Below are 15,204 nucleotides of genomic sequence, written 5' to 3'. Positions count from 1 at the left end.
ACAATGCCCTAAGCCCCTAGTGTCCAGGTACAGGCGAGAATTTCTGACGCGGCCGATGCCAAAACGCCAGCCTCCTCGTCGGTTATGGTGAAAAACCCTGGGATGTGAATCAACAAGAGACAATAAGAAAGGTTTACGTAGGGTCTTAATCTGAAAAGAATCCTTGCCACGGATCCCTGCTGCACGTCTGCGCCTGTGTCTCCGTTGTGCCGTATCCTGGACGGGTGTACACGCTGTTCATCTATAAAAGAGAGGAACTTAGCTTGAAAAGAAATCGTGCAAAAAATGTATTGAAAACAAAGTATGAATGAATGAATAAAGTTGAGCTTTTATTGGCTCTTTATTGTTCGTACGCGCAGCCCCTTGTGAAGGGGTATACGGCTAGGGAGCCCCTATTTTATGTATGCCGAACTCGCCTAGTCTTGTCCGGGGTCTTGAACAACCTTTTAATGAGATGATGCCGCGTGGATCGGGCATTTTAAGTGTAAGAGACGCGTAGTGCGGTATTGCGTTAAAGCGGGCAAAAGCTTCGCGTCCCAATAGTGCTTGATGGCTACTTTTGAATGGGGCGACATGGAAGATTAGCTTTTCACGACGGAAGTTGTCGGGTGATCCGAACACAACTTCTAGTAGTAAGGAGCCCGTGCACTTGGCGTAAGGGCCTGGCGTCACTCCTTTGAAGGAAGTGCGGCTATGGCGAATTTTAATAGGGTCTATCCCCAACTTGCGGATTGTGTCCGGATATAGCAGGTTTAAATCGCTGCCGCCATCCATTAGGACTTGTGTAAATTGTAGTCCGTCGATTATAGGATCCAATATCAGAGCAGTCCATCCTGCGTTTCGAATACTTCTGGAATAATCCAGGTGGTCGAAAGTAATTGGTTTTGACATCCAATCTCGGGATTCCGCTGGGGTGGACCGTGCGACGCGTACTTTAGCGGGTGCCGCACTATTGTTCCGTATAATCACATGAAGTGAGTTTACTGTTTTAACTTCTTGTGGGAAAGTCTTTTGTTTTCCGGCTCTCTGCTGGTGGGGTTCGTCGTCGTCCTCGCTTGGCGTGTCAAGCCCCTTGTGTTCGGCATTGAGTCGGCTGGACTGTTTGAAGACCCAACAATTTCGGTGGGTGTGGTTTGCAGGCTTCCTGGGGGTACTGTGGATTTGACATATCCGATCCAAAATTTTGTTGAGGTTGGATAGCTCGTCACTGTTGTCCTTAAGAGGCAGTGTTTTGTTGTTCGGCCGTGAGCTTTTGAATCCGGCATTGACCGCCGTGTTCTTTGGGCCATTTTCTTTGTTTCGGCGCTGATCCTTTCTGCGCCGTGATTTTCCATTTCCATCTCTGATCTTGGATGTACTCGGGTCGCTGGTGCTGCATCTTGCCAGCCAGCTATCTTCCCCCACGCAAAAGCGGGTCATGAAGCTCGTTAGCGCGGCTATTGTTCTTGGCTTTTCCTGGCCGAGGTGTCTGGCGAGCCATTCGTCTCGGACGTTATGTTTAAAAGCAGCTAGGGCTTCGGCGTCCGGACAGTCGACTATTTGGTTCTTTTTGGTGAGGAACCTGTTCCGGAATTTGCGCGCTGACTCTCCGGGCTGTTGGGTTATGTGACTTAAATCGTCTGCATCCGGAGGGCAGACATAAGTCCCCTGAAAATTTGCTCTAAACACGTCCTCGAGCTCTTCCCAACTTCCAATGGTATTTTCTGGGAGGCTTTTGAGCCAATGCCGAGCTGGCTTGAGGGGTAGATATTTATGGCGTGGAGATCGTCTCCTCTAGCCATATGTATGTGTAGGATGTAATCCTCAATCCAGACTCCGGGGTCTGTTGTTCCGTCGTATGCCTCTATGTTTCCGGGCTTGGATCTCGCTGGAAATTCATGATCCAACACCTCATCGGTGAAACATAGTGGGTGTGCGGCGCCCCTGTATTTAGGTGTGCCGTTATCTTCGAACACTCGGCGTGTTGTGTTGCTTCCTGGGGCCCTCTTTTTTGGCCCATAAATGGACCTGACCGGGCCATCTGTTTTGCGAGGATCTTTATGTGTGTCATGTGTCGGCTTGTGTGCGGCGCCGCTTGCCGCTCCTGGCCTGTCATCTGGTCGTCTATCCGGCCAGGCGGCCTCTTTGCTTTTTGATTGTGGGGGCTCTACGGCCTCCTCGTCGAATTCGGGCAGCAGCTTGCGCTTCGGGTAGCTCTTTGCTAGATGGCTATTGCCGTATTTGTCCGCGGTCTTGAGTACTTTGCTCCACCTCATTTTGAGTATGTCTTCCGCTGTTTTGAGCTTCCGTTTCTGCTTCTTCAAACTTCTTGCAGTGGCGACAAGCCTTTTGTGAAGGTTCTTATGCTCCGATGGTGTGTCCGGCATGAGATCGTCTGGACTGTTGTTTTTCGCCGAGGATGGGCTGATTGTCCGATTCATCCTGTTCGGATGGTTGCTTGGTTGCATGTTCGCCGTCCACTGGTTTGCCCTGCTCTACGGCTGGGTCATTATGGGTGTTGTTGTTATCGAGGCGGGACTTGTGGCGGCGCTTGCGTCGCCGTTTTGGTTGTTTTTCGGGGGAATTATCCTTCGCTGCGTCCCGTTGTTCCTCGTTATCGCTCCCTTTTGGGGTGTCCACCATATATATATCATGAGTTGAGGTGGCTTTCCAGTGCCCAGTAGGCACTGGTTCTTGGTCGTCTCCGGCATCGTCGTCCATACCGTCGATGTCTTCGGAGTCGTAGTCTAGCATGTCTTTTAAATCATCGACAGTGGCTACAAAGTGGGTGGTGGGTGGGCTTTGACTTTCTTCGTCGTCCGTATCCCAACCGGCCTGGCCGCAGTCCGGCCAGGACTCTCCTGATAACGAGAGATACTTTAGTGAATTCAGGATGTCCCCAAAGGGTGAGTGCTGAAAGATGTCCGCGGCGGTCAACTCCATGATCGGCGCCCAATCAGATTCGATTGGTAGGGGCGCAGGAGGTTCGGAGTCCGGCAAGGAGTCCGGCACCTCGGAGTTACGGGCTTTACAAGGGACAAGGTTAGTATTCGGCTCCATCGCCGTAAAGGTTGCAGCCCCCGAGGCGGCGTCTAGCCATCCGTCCTCGATCTGCGCGGTCGGCTCCGAATTAAGGGTCGGAGCGGACTTATGTGCGGCCTCCAGGGCACTGTCCGGCGGCAGAGCTAAATCATGCCCATCGTGACAGTGCGGCGCGCTCGGCTGTGGCTCGGATCCATCGAAGATCAAGTCTCCGCGGATGTCAGCCGTGAAGTTTAGGCTTTCAAAATCTGACCTGATAGCCAGGGGCGTAGCTTTCGATCTGCTCCAGATGGCCAAGCGAATTGGCCCGCAGTGCAAAGCCGCCGAACACGAAGATCTGTCCGGGGAGAAAAGTCTCACCCTAGACTGCGTTGTTGTTGATGATTGAAGGAGCCATCAAGCCTATCGGTGACGACACAGAGAAACTCTCAATGAAAGCACCAATGTCGGTGTCAAAACCGGCGGATCTCAGGTAGGGGGTCCCGAACTATGCATCTAGGCGGATGGTAACAGGAGACAAGGGACACGATGTTTTTACCCAGGTTCGGGCCCTCCCCATGGAGGTAAAACCCTACTCCTGCTTGATTAATATTGATGATATGGGTAGTACAAGAGTAGATCTACCACGAGATCAAGGAGGCTAAACCCTAGAAGCTAGCCTATGGTATGATTGTTGTAATGGTTGTTCGTCCTACGGACTAAAACCCTCCGGTTTATATAGACACCGGAGAGGGCTAGGGTTACACAGAGTTGGTTACAATGGTAGGATATCTACATATCCGTATTGCCAAGCTTGCCTTCCACGCCAAGGAAAGTCCCATCCGGACACGGGATGAAGTCTTCAATCTTGTATCTTCATAGTCTTGGAGTTCGGCCGATGATGATAGTCCGGCTATCCGGACACCCCGTAGTCCAGGACTCCCTCACTTACCATAACATGAAACATATGGATCCAAATAAGCCCCTTACGAAGCAATGCATAAACTAGAGTTTAAGCTTATGTCACTCTAGCAACCCATCATCTACTTATTATTTCACAATGCCTTCCTCTAGGCCCAAACACTGGTGAAGTGTCATGTAGTCGACGTTCACATAACACCACTAGAGGAGAGACAACATACATCTCATTAAAATATTGAATGAATACCAAATTCACATGACTACTTATAGCAAGACTTCTCCCATGTCCTCAGGAACAAACGTAACTACTCACAAATCATATTCATGTACATAACCAGAGGGGTATTAATATGCATTAAGGATCTGAACATATAATCGTCCAACGAATAAACCAACTAGCATCAACTACAAGGAGTAATCAACACTACTAGCAACCCACAGGTACCAATCTGAGGTTTTGAGACAAAGATCACATACAAGAGATGAACTAGGGTTTGAGAGGAGATGGTGTTGGTGAAGATGTTGATGGAGATTGACCCCCTCCTGATGAGAGGATCGATGGTGATGACGATGGTGATGATTTCCCCCTCCCATAGGGATGTTTCCTCGGCAGAATAGCTCCGCCGAAGCCCTAGATTGGTTCCGCAAAGGTTCCACCTCGTGGCGGCGGTGTTTCATCCCGAAAGCTTCCTCCCCATTTTTCCCAGGGTGAAAGACTTCATATATCCAAAGATGGGCATCGGAGGCCTGCCAGGCCCCCTGGGCGCGCCCCCACTCTCGTGGACGGTGGGTGGCCCCCCTTTGGTATTTTCTTCGCTCAGTATTTTTTATTAATTCCAAAAATAACTTCCATGGAGTTGTGCAGAATAGGTCTCTAATATTTGCTCCTTTTCCAGCCCAGAATTCCAACTGTCGGCATTCTCCCTCTTCACGTAAACCTTGTAAAATAAGAGAGAAAAGGCATAAGTATTGTGACATAATGAGTAATAACAGCCCATAATGCAATAAATATCAATATCAAAGCATGATGCAAAATGGACGTATCAACTCCCCCAAGCTTAGACCTCGCTTGTCCTCAAGCGGAAGCCAATATCGGAAAATATGTCCACATGTTTAGAGATAGAGGTGTCGATAAAATAAAATACGGACATGAGGGCATCATGATCATTCTTATAACAACAACATATATAAATATTGTCATATGATTTCTTATACTAAAGTAACAATCTATTCACAATGTCAAGTATGAACCAGAAACTTCATTGAAAACTAACAAACTATAATCTCGGTCATTGAAGCAATTGCAATTTATCATAACATCGGAAAGATTCAATATAAGAGCTTTTCAGCAAGTCCACATACTCAACTATCATTTAGTCTTTCACAATTGATAACACTCACGTAATACTTATGGGTATGAAGTTTTAATCGGACACAGAGAAAGATAGGGGCTTATAGTTTTGCCTCCCAACCTTTTACCTCCAGGGTAATGTCAACAATAATAGTTCATGCTAACTTACATTCAATTGGATATATATAGATATATATATTAGGATCTTTCCAACACAATGTGCTTGCCAAAGGATAAAATGTAAAAAGGAAAGGTGAAGATCACCATGACCCTTGTATGAAGGTATAACACAAAAATAAAAGATAGGTCCTTTGCAGAGGGAAGCAGAGGTTGTCATGTGCTTTTAGGGTTGGATGCACAACATCTTAATGCAAAAGAACTTCACTTTATATTGCCACTTGTGATATGGACCTTTATTATGCAGGCCATCGCATTTATTTCTTCCACATCACAAGATCGTATAAAGCTTATTTTCTCCCACACTAATAAATCATACATATTTAAAGAGCAATTTTTATTACTTGCAACAATGACAACTTACTTGAAGGATCTTACTCAATCCATGTGTAGATATGGTGAACTCTCATGGAAAAACTGGGTTTAAGGATATTTGGAAGCACAAGTAGTATCTCTACTTGGTGGAAAGAATTTGGCTAGCATGAGAGGGAAAGTCAAGCTCAACATGTTGGATGATCCATGACAATATACTTTATTTCGGATATAAGAAAACATAACCCATTATGTTGTCTTCCTTGTCCAACATCAACTCTTTAGCATGTCATATTTTAATTAGTGCTCAATCATAAAAGATGTCCAAGATAGTATATTTATATGTGAGAACCTCTCTTTCTTTATTACATCCTACTAATTGCAACGATGACCAAAACTATGTTTGCCAAGATCATAGCAAGATAGTAAAGCCCTTGACTCAAGACTAATCTTTATTATATATAGCTCACGGACTCGGTTACATAGAGGAATCATAAAGCGAAACTCAAAAGTAGATCATTCTAAAACTTTATTCTACTAGATCAAGATGTTACCAAAAGGATCAAACTAAGAAAAACTGTAAAGATAGGAGTGTGATGGTGATACGATACCGGGGCACCTCCCCCAAGCTTGGTAGTTGCCAAGGCGAGTGCCCATACCCATGTGAATATGTCTCCTTCGGAGGTGATGATGATGGAGTTGTTGATGATGTAGGCTTCTCGTCCATCTTCCAAGGCATAGACTCACCATCACAAAAGGATGATCGAGTCTCCGGGATCCTCAAATCTGCAGCCAAACTCATCCTTTTGAATCTGTATTCATACTCACAGTTTTGGTTTTTCAGGTCATAGATCTGGGCTTGGAGGTGCTCAATTTTCTCGTGAAGCTTGAAGATGGCCTTCCCAATGTTCTCGCCATCCAGCTTGTGGTTGTTGGTGAACTCCGTGATCATTATGTGGTTGGCATCGAGTCCACGTTCCACAATCTCCTGGCACTTGAAAACTTGTTGCTCCATTGCTTCAAGCCTTGTCTCCACGCTTCCGGTCCTCCTTGGTCCCTCAACATCGCAGATGTACAGCACCCCCCACGCATCTCAATGGTTTGAGGGTGTTGCAGCACTTCCGCGAGGTAGGGGTTGATGACCTTCTCAAAAAACTTGTCCTTGGGAGCGCTTGAAGACGTCATGGTGATCCAGATCTGTCAGAAAAACAGCTTGAAACAAAAGCAGAGGATTTTTGCGTGATACGAGGGTCAAAACCTTCGGGAGATTATATAATGAATGTTTACCGACAAAAAGAAGTATCGTGCAAGAAAACGGAGTCCGAGAGCAAACGAGGTGCCCACGAGGCAGGGGGGCGCGCCCTCCACCCTCGTGGACACCTCGTGTCCTTCCCGGACTACTTCTTATTTTCCTATTTTCTTAAATATCCCAAACGGAGAAAAAATTGCTATTAGAACGTTTTGGAGTCGGTTTACTTACCATACCACATACCTATTCCTTTTCGGAGTCTGAAATGTTCTGGAAAGTGTCCCTTATGTATTCCTCTGGGTTACGGTTTCAATCACATTGGTTTCAACATTTATGGGATTACCTGAGATATAATGTTTCATTCTTTGACCGTTCACCACCTTCGGATTTGTGCCTTCGAATTTGTTGATTTTTATGGCACCGGAACAATAGACCTCCTCGATAACGTAAGAACCTTCCTGCAAAAAATCACATTGGTTTCAACATTGGTTTCAACATTTAGAGAGGAGTTTTCCTGCAAAAAATCTTAAACGAGAGTTGAAAAGCAACACATAACCACCTACATTAAACTCACACTTTTGTATCCTTTTGTCATGCCATCTTTTAACTTTTTCTTTAAACAGTTTGGCATTCTCATAGGCTTGAGTTCTCCATTCATCAAGTGAGCTAATGTCAAATAACCTCTTCTCACCGGCAAGTTTGAAATCATAATTGAGCTCTTTAATGGCCCAATATGCCTTATGTTCTAGTTCGAGAGGTAAGTGACATGCTTTTCCATAAACCATTTTATATGGACACATACCCATAGGATTTTTATATGCAGTTCTATAAGCCCATAATGCATTATCTAGTTTCTTGGACCAATTCTTTCTAGATCTATTAATTGTCTTTTGCAAAATCAATTTAAGCTCTCTGTTACTCAGTTCTACTTGGCCACTAGACTGTGGGTGATATGGAGATGCAATTCGATGATTAACATCATACTTAGCAAGCATTTTACGAAAAGCACCATGAATAAAATGTGAACCACCATCAGTCATTAGGTATCTAGGGACTCCAAATCGCGGAAAAATAACTTCTTTAAGCATCTTAATAGAGGTGTTATCATCAGCACTACTAGTTGGAATAGCTTCTACCCACTTAGTAACGTAATCAACAGCAACTAAAATATGTGTATACCCATTAGAGGAAGGAAACAATCCCATATAGTCAAAGCCCCAAACATCAAATGGTTCAATAACAAGTGAATAATTCATAGGCATTTCTTGACGTCTATTAATATTACTACTTCTTTGACATTCATCGCAAGACAAGACAAACTTACGGGCATCCTTGAAGAAAGTAGGCCAAAAAAAACCAGATTGGAATACCTTATGCGCAGTTCTATCTCCAGCGTGGTGTCCTCCATAAGCCTCGGAGTGACACTTGCGTGGGATCTATTCCTGTTCATGCTCAGGTACACAACATCTAATAACACCATCTACTCCTTCTTTATAAAGGTGTGGGTCATCCCAGAAGTAATGTCTTAAATCATAGAAAAACTTTTTCTTTTGTTGGTACGTGAAACTAGGTGGTATAAATTTAGCAACAATGTAATTAGCATAATCAGCATACCATGGAGCAGTACGAGAAGCATTTATGACAGCTAATTGTTTGTCAGGAAAGCTATCATCAATAGGTAGTGGGTCATCAAGAACATTCTGTAACCTAGACAAGTTGTCTGCAACGGGGTTCTCAGCTCCCTTACTATCAATAATATGCAAATCAAATTCTTGTAGTAGGAGAACCCATCTAATAAGTCTAGGTTTAGCATCTTGCTTTTCTATAAGATATTTAATAGCAGCATGATCAGTGTGAACAGTTACTTTAGAGTCAACAATATAAGGTCTAAACTTAACACAAGCAAATACAACTGCTAAAAATTCTTTTTCAGTAGTAGCATAATTTCTCTAGGCGCTGTCTAGAGTTTTACTAGTATATTGAATAAAATTTAGTTTCTTATCAACTCTTTGTCCTAGAACAGCACCTACGGCATAATCACTAGAATCGCACATAATTTCAAAGGGTAAATTCCAATCGGGTGGCTGAACAATAGGTGCAGAAATCAAAGCTTTCTTAAGTATTTCAAATGCTTCTACACAATCATCATCGAAGGCAAAAGGAATATCTTTTTGTAAGAGAATAGTCAGAGGCCTAGAAATTTTAGAGAAGTCCTTAATAAACCTCCTATAAAAACTGGCATGACCAAGGAAACTTCTTATACCTTTAATGTCTTTAGGACACGACATCTTTTCAATAGCATCAACTTTAGCTTTATCAACTTCAATACCTCCTTCAAAAAATTTATTCCCCAAGACAATGCCTTCATTAACCATAAAGTGGCATTTTTCCCAATTCAAGACAAGATTAGTTTCTTCACATCTCTGCAAAACTTGATCAAGGTTGCTCAAGAAATCATCAAAAGAAGATCCATAAACAGAGAAATCATCCATGAAAACCTCAACATTCTTTTCACAAAAGTCAGAGAATATAGCCATCATGCATCTTTGAAAGGTAGGAGGAGCATTACATAAACCAAAAGGCATACGTCTATAAGCAAAAGTACCGAAAGGGCAAGTAAAAGTTGTCTTTTCTTGATCCTCTTTTGGCACAAGTATTTGAGAGAAACTAGAGTAACCATCTACTCCCTCCGTTCCTAAATAATTGTCTTTCTAGAGATTTCAACAAGTGACTACATACGGAGCAAAATGAGTGAATCTACACTCTAAAACATGTCTACATACATCCGTATGTTGTAGTCCATTTGAGATGGCTAGAAAGACAATTATTTGGGAACGGAGGGAGTAGAAAGAAAAAATGTGTATGTTTGGATAATCTTTCTAGCATTTGATCAATAAAAGGCAAAGGGTAATGATCCCTTTTAGTATCTTTATTTAATTTACGGAAATCAATTACCATCCTATAACCTGTAACAATTCTTTGCGGGATCAATTCATCTTTATCATTAGGAACGACAGTAATACCTTCCTTCTTAGGGACACAATGGACAGGACTTACCCACTGACTATCAGCAACGGGATAAATTATACCTGCCTCCAGGAGCTTTAGTAGTTCTTTTCTTACCACTTCTTTCATCTTAGGATTTAACCACCGTTGGTGATCAACAACTGGCTTGGTGTCTTTCTCCAATTTTTTTGTGTTGGCATAGAATGGGACTAATGCCCTTAAGATCATCAAGTGTATATCCAATAGCAGCATGGTGCTTCTTCAGAGTTTTCAATAATTTCTCCTCTTCGTGCTCTGAAAGGTTAGCACTAATAATAATAGGATATATCTTCTTTTCAACAAGATAAGCATATTTAAGAGTATCAGGTAGTGGTTTAAGCTCAAACACGGGATCACCCTTGGGTGGTGGAGGATCCCCTAGAATTTCAACAGGCAAGTTGTGTTTCAAAATAGGTCCCTGTTTAAAGAATACTTCATCTATCTCCCTTCTTTCATTCATAAACATATCATTTTCATGGTCTAGCAAATATTGTTCTAAAGGATCATTAGGAGGCACGGTAATAGAAGCAAGACCAATAATTTCATCCTTACTAGGCAATTCTTTATCATGGGGTTATCTTGGAATTTTAGCAAAATTAAAGTCATGAGATTAATGGAATTTATAAAAAAACATCATTACAATCATTATTTTCATTCAAGGCACAGTCGTGAATCACTTTATAATTTTCTTGTTTCAACACTTCATCACAATTTTTAGATTCACGAATTTTAAGCAAAACCTTATAGAGATAATCTAGTGCACTCAATTCACTAGCAATTGGTTCATCGTAATTGGATCTTTTAAAAAGATTAGCAAGTGGATGAGGATCCATAAATCTCTTTGCTCCTGAATTTGAATAAACACAATTATGCCAAGTAAACGAGCAAACAAACCAAGTAAGACAAAGGCAAACGGAAAGAAGGCGAATAGAAAGGCAAAAAAATGTGTTTTCTGAAAACGTTTTAGAAGTGGGGGAGAGAAAAACAAGAGGCAAATGACAAATAATGTAATGCAAGAGATGACAGTTTATGATGGGTACTTGGTATGCTTGATGTAGATCTCCCCGGCAACGGTGCCAGAAATTCTTCCTGCTACTTCTTGAGCTTGTGTTGGTTTTTCGCTTGAAGAGGAAAGGGTGATGCAGCAAAGTAGAGATAAGTATTTCCCTCAGTTGAGAACCAAGGTATCAATCCAGTAGGAGATACAAGCAAGTCTCCAATCTATGCACCTGCACAAACAATCAAACACTTGCACCCAACGCGATAAAGGGGTTGTCAATCCCTTCACGGTCACTTGCAAAGGTGAGATCTGATAGAGATATATATAAAATATTACTGAAACGTAAAACAAAGTAAAAGTAAATAAATCGCAGCAAGGTATTTTTGGGTTTTTTGGTTTATAGATCTGAAAATATATGATGGAAAGTAGACCCGGGGGCCATAGGTTTCACTAGAGTCTTCTGTCTTGAAGGAAAATAATACGGTGGGTGAACAAATTACTGTCGAGCAATTGATAGAAAAGCGCAAAGTTATGACGATATCCAAGGCAATGATTATGCATATAGGCATCACGCCCGTGTCAAGTAGATCGACGCCTGCTTGCATCTACTACTATTACTCCACACATCGACTGCTATCCAGCATGCATCTGGAGTATTAAGTTCATAAAGAACGGAGTGACACCTTAAGTAAGATGACATGATGTAGAGGGATAAACTCAAGCAGTATGATGAAAACCCCATCTTTTTACCCTTGATGGCAACAATACAATACGTGTCTCGCTACCCCTACTTTGTCACTGAATGAAATCACGCAAGAGTGAACCCAAAACTAAGCACCTCTCCCATTGCAAGAAAAACCAATCTAGTTGGCCAAACCAAACTCATAATTGGAGGAGAAATACAAAGATTTCAAATCATGCATATAAGAATTCAGAGAAGATTTAAATAATATTCATAGATAAGCTGATCATAAATCCACAATTTATCGGATCTCGACAAACACGCCGCAAAAGAAGATTACATCAGATAGATCTCCAAAAACATCGAGGAGAAAATTGTATTGAAGATCAAAGAGAGAGAAGAAGCCATCTAGCTACTAGCTATGGACCCGTAGGTCTGTGGTAAACTACTCACGCTTCATCAGAAGGGTAATAGAGTTGATGTAGATGCCCTCCATGATCGAATCCCCCTCCAGCAGGGTGCCAGAAAAGGCCCCAAGATGGGATCTCATGGGAACAGAAGGTTATGGCAGCGGAAAAGTATTTTGGTGGGCGCTTCTAGTGGTTGTGGAATATTTGAGGATTTATAGAGCTGAGAGGGAGGTCAGTGGACTCTCGTGGGGCCCGCAAGACAAGCCCCCCCCCCTAGTGTGTGCCTTGAGGGCTTGTGGAGCCCTCAAAACTCTTCTGACTTGGCCTCCAAGTTCCATGGATGTCTTTTGGTCCAAGAAAAATCATCGTAAAGTTTTATTCCATTTGGACTCCATTTGATATTCCTTTTCTGTAAAACTCAAAAACAAGGAAAAAACAAAAACTGGCATTGGGCTCTAGGTTAATAGGTTAGTCCCAAAAATAAAATAAAATAGCATATTAATGCATATAAAATATCCAAAATAGATAATATAATAGCATGGAACAATAAAAAATTATAGATACGTTTGAGACGTATCACCCTACTCCAGGTCACTGGTTGCTCTAACCAATTCAAATATTCAGGCACGGCTGCTCAACCAAGTTGACAACACACTTCTGGAGTTTGCTATCCCGCTTGCAGGTGCTAGTCATAAAGACGTGATACTCCCACTATTTAACTGCTTAGGATTAATCTGAAAACCTGACAGGTTGCCCTGCTGGTCAGTACCTTGGCCAAAGTGCTGATTGCCACCTCCGTGATTGCTAGATCCCTGATACCTAGATCCAGAGCTGCCAAGACCATGAAAACCACCGGACAAGCTGGCTCCGGTAAAACCAGATCTTGAGCCGCCAGCCCCAGGTTGCCCTGGGTTTCCACCGCCGCCACCATGGTGACTCTGGTAAGCTTGCTTTGCGAAACTGCTGCATAATATAACAATTCTCCCAGGAATGGTTCGTAGGCTTATCCTGAGTACGGTTCTCGGGACATGGACCTTTGAGGGCTTCCTCAAAATTTTGAGCTTCATTTGCATTGAATGGCCTCCCAGAACTATTCCATCTTTGTCTCTTAAAACTGGTGTTGGTATTGGCAACAAAATCTGAGCCGCCCTCCAGGTGCTTGCGCTTACCACCATTGCCCCAATTACCATGGTTGCTGGTGTACCCTGAGTTGTTTTGTTGCTGCCCCTTGCTGCCATCATTATTTTTACCTTTGCCAGCCTTTTCGTCATCTGACATGGGATCCTTCGTAGTATCTAACTCAGCATATCTGGTAAGGACATCCACGAGACCTCCCATGTCCTGCACCGTCCGCTTGAGGCGCCCAAGCTTCTGAACCAAAGGATCAAAATGGCAATTTTTCTCCAAAACTAAGATGGCCTAGGCGGCTGATATGCCATCAGAAGAGTGGATAATATCCGCGACCCGGCGAGACCAATGATGAGCTGACTCCCCCTCACGCTGCACACAATGTTGTAAATCGGCAATTTTCATCAGACGCTTGCAGGTCCCTTGGAAGTGTTTGATGAAGCGCTCCTTCAACTCTGACCAAGTGTTAATGGAATTAGGTGACAAGTTCTTTAGCCAAGTATGAGCTAGTCCCTCCAGCATCATGGCTAAATACTTAGTACAAACCGTGTCGCTAACATACAACATGTCCATGGTGATTTTGTAACTCTCAATCTAACCTGCCAGTTCGAGGTCAGACTTGTAATTGGAAACCTTACGAGGGCCTTTGAAATCCTTAGGCATACGCTTGTTGTGCAGAGCCGGCACCAGGCACGGAATCTCAATGGTTCTGCTACTCGATCCTCCCCCCTGTGAGGCCAAAGGATTTGAAGTGGGGAATTGTTGAGCCGTCGAGTTGGCTGCTTCTGCTTACCGCCGTGCGCGGGCCGTGTCGATATTCTCCTGAGAATCCAAGGCTCCAAGCCGAGGTGGGTCGCGCGGCTGCTCACGTCTCTGTTGGGCGCTGCTAGAGAGTGCTGGCGACTCAGCATGGCGACTTCTACTATGGCTCGGATGCGGGGTGGAGTGGAGTGGCTACTAACTATAGGAGTAGTTTGCTTGTTGGGCAACTGCAGTCTTCAACATCTCGATGGCGTGCAAAGCTTCCCTCTCAATTGGGGTATTTCTATGATCGGAAGAGCGACAAGGTTGGTAGCTGTTGCCAACAAGTTACCAATGGGATTGGAGAAGTGACCCGTCGGTGTCACAAAATGGTCCAGAGTTGTATGAACAAGTGGCGGGTGTTGGGCCGACTCGAGATGATGTTGTTGAGCCGGCTGATGGGGCTAAGCTAGAGATGGTCGCCCGTGTGCATCTTGGGGCATGACCCGATTCAGTTGGGGTATAACTGGGGCCCCTGGGTACTCGTCCCAACCCCTGGTGTAGGTGTGTTGAACATATGCCTAGGGTCATAATCAATAGGCAAGTGGGTCTCATGCCTCCTCCTATGGACCATATTTGAAGTGTTTTGCCGCAAACCCATGCGCCAGGCCTCTATCCTCAGGCCCTCCGCCTCATTGTGAATCTGAGTTTGAAGATGTGTCATGTGAGTGTTTTCGACATTGATGTCTTCCTAAGCTTTAGTCATCTGCTCATGAATTTTAGCTAACTCTGCATTGTGTTCCACCTGATTCTCCGCCATTAGCAGCGACTCAAGGAGCATCGTCAGTGAGGTGACCAGCTCTGAGAGAACTTGAGCCGGAGTTTTGACCGGGCCAGATGCACTTGGATCGGTTGCTGAAGCGCCAGTTCCTCCCATGGCACCTGCTGCAGTAGAGTCGAGGGTCGGTGCAATGCCTACCATGTAGATGGTTGTCCAACGGGGCGTCTCACGATCGACTAGGGCCGGCTCGTCATCAGCGCAGCCCCCAAGTGTGATGTTGTATGATACATCTCCAATCTATCTATAATTTTTGATTGTTCCATGCTATTATATTATCTGTTTTGGATGTTTTATATGCATTAATATCATATTTTATATTATTTTTGGGACTAACTTATTAACCTAGA

The 15,204-nt window shown here is 43.8% G+C and overlaps 1 protein-coding gene across 1 annotated transcript; it reads right to left on the bottom strand.

Moving 5' to 3' along the window:
- Positions 1-381: 381 nt before the first annotated feature.
- LOC119279510 lies at positions 382-13,485 on the bottom strand. The gene is made up of 3 exons (XM_037560727.1): positions 13,182-13,485; positions 12,917-13,110; positions 382-882 (listed from the first exon to the last, which is right to left on the bottom strand). The coding sequence occupies exons 1-3, from the start codon at positions 13,483-13,485 to the stop codon at positions 382-384; spliced, it is 999 nt and encodes a 332-aa protein (XP_037416624.1).
- Positions 13,486-15,204: the final 1,719 nt, after the last annotated feature.

Source organism: Triticum dicoccoides, chromosome 3B (assembly GCF_002162155.2).
Source record: "Triticum dicoccoides isolate Atlit2015 ecotype Zavitan chromosome 3B, WEW_v2.0, whole genome shotgun sequence".
Lineage (NCBI taxonomy): Eukaryota > Viridiplantae > Streptophyta > Magnoliopsida > Poales > Poaceae > Triticum > Triticum dicoccoides.
This window is presented reverse-complemented; position numbering and strand designations above follow the sequence as displayed.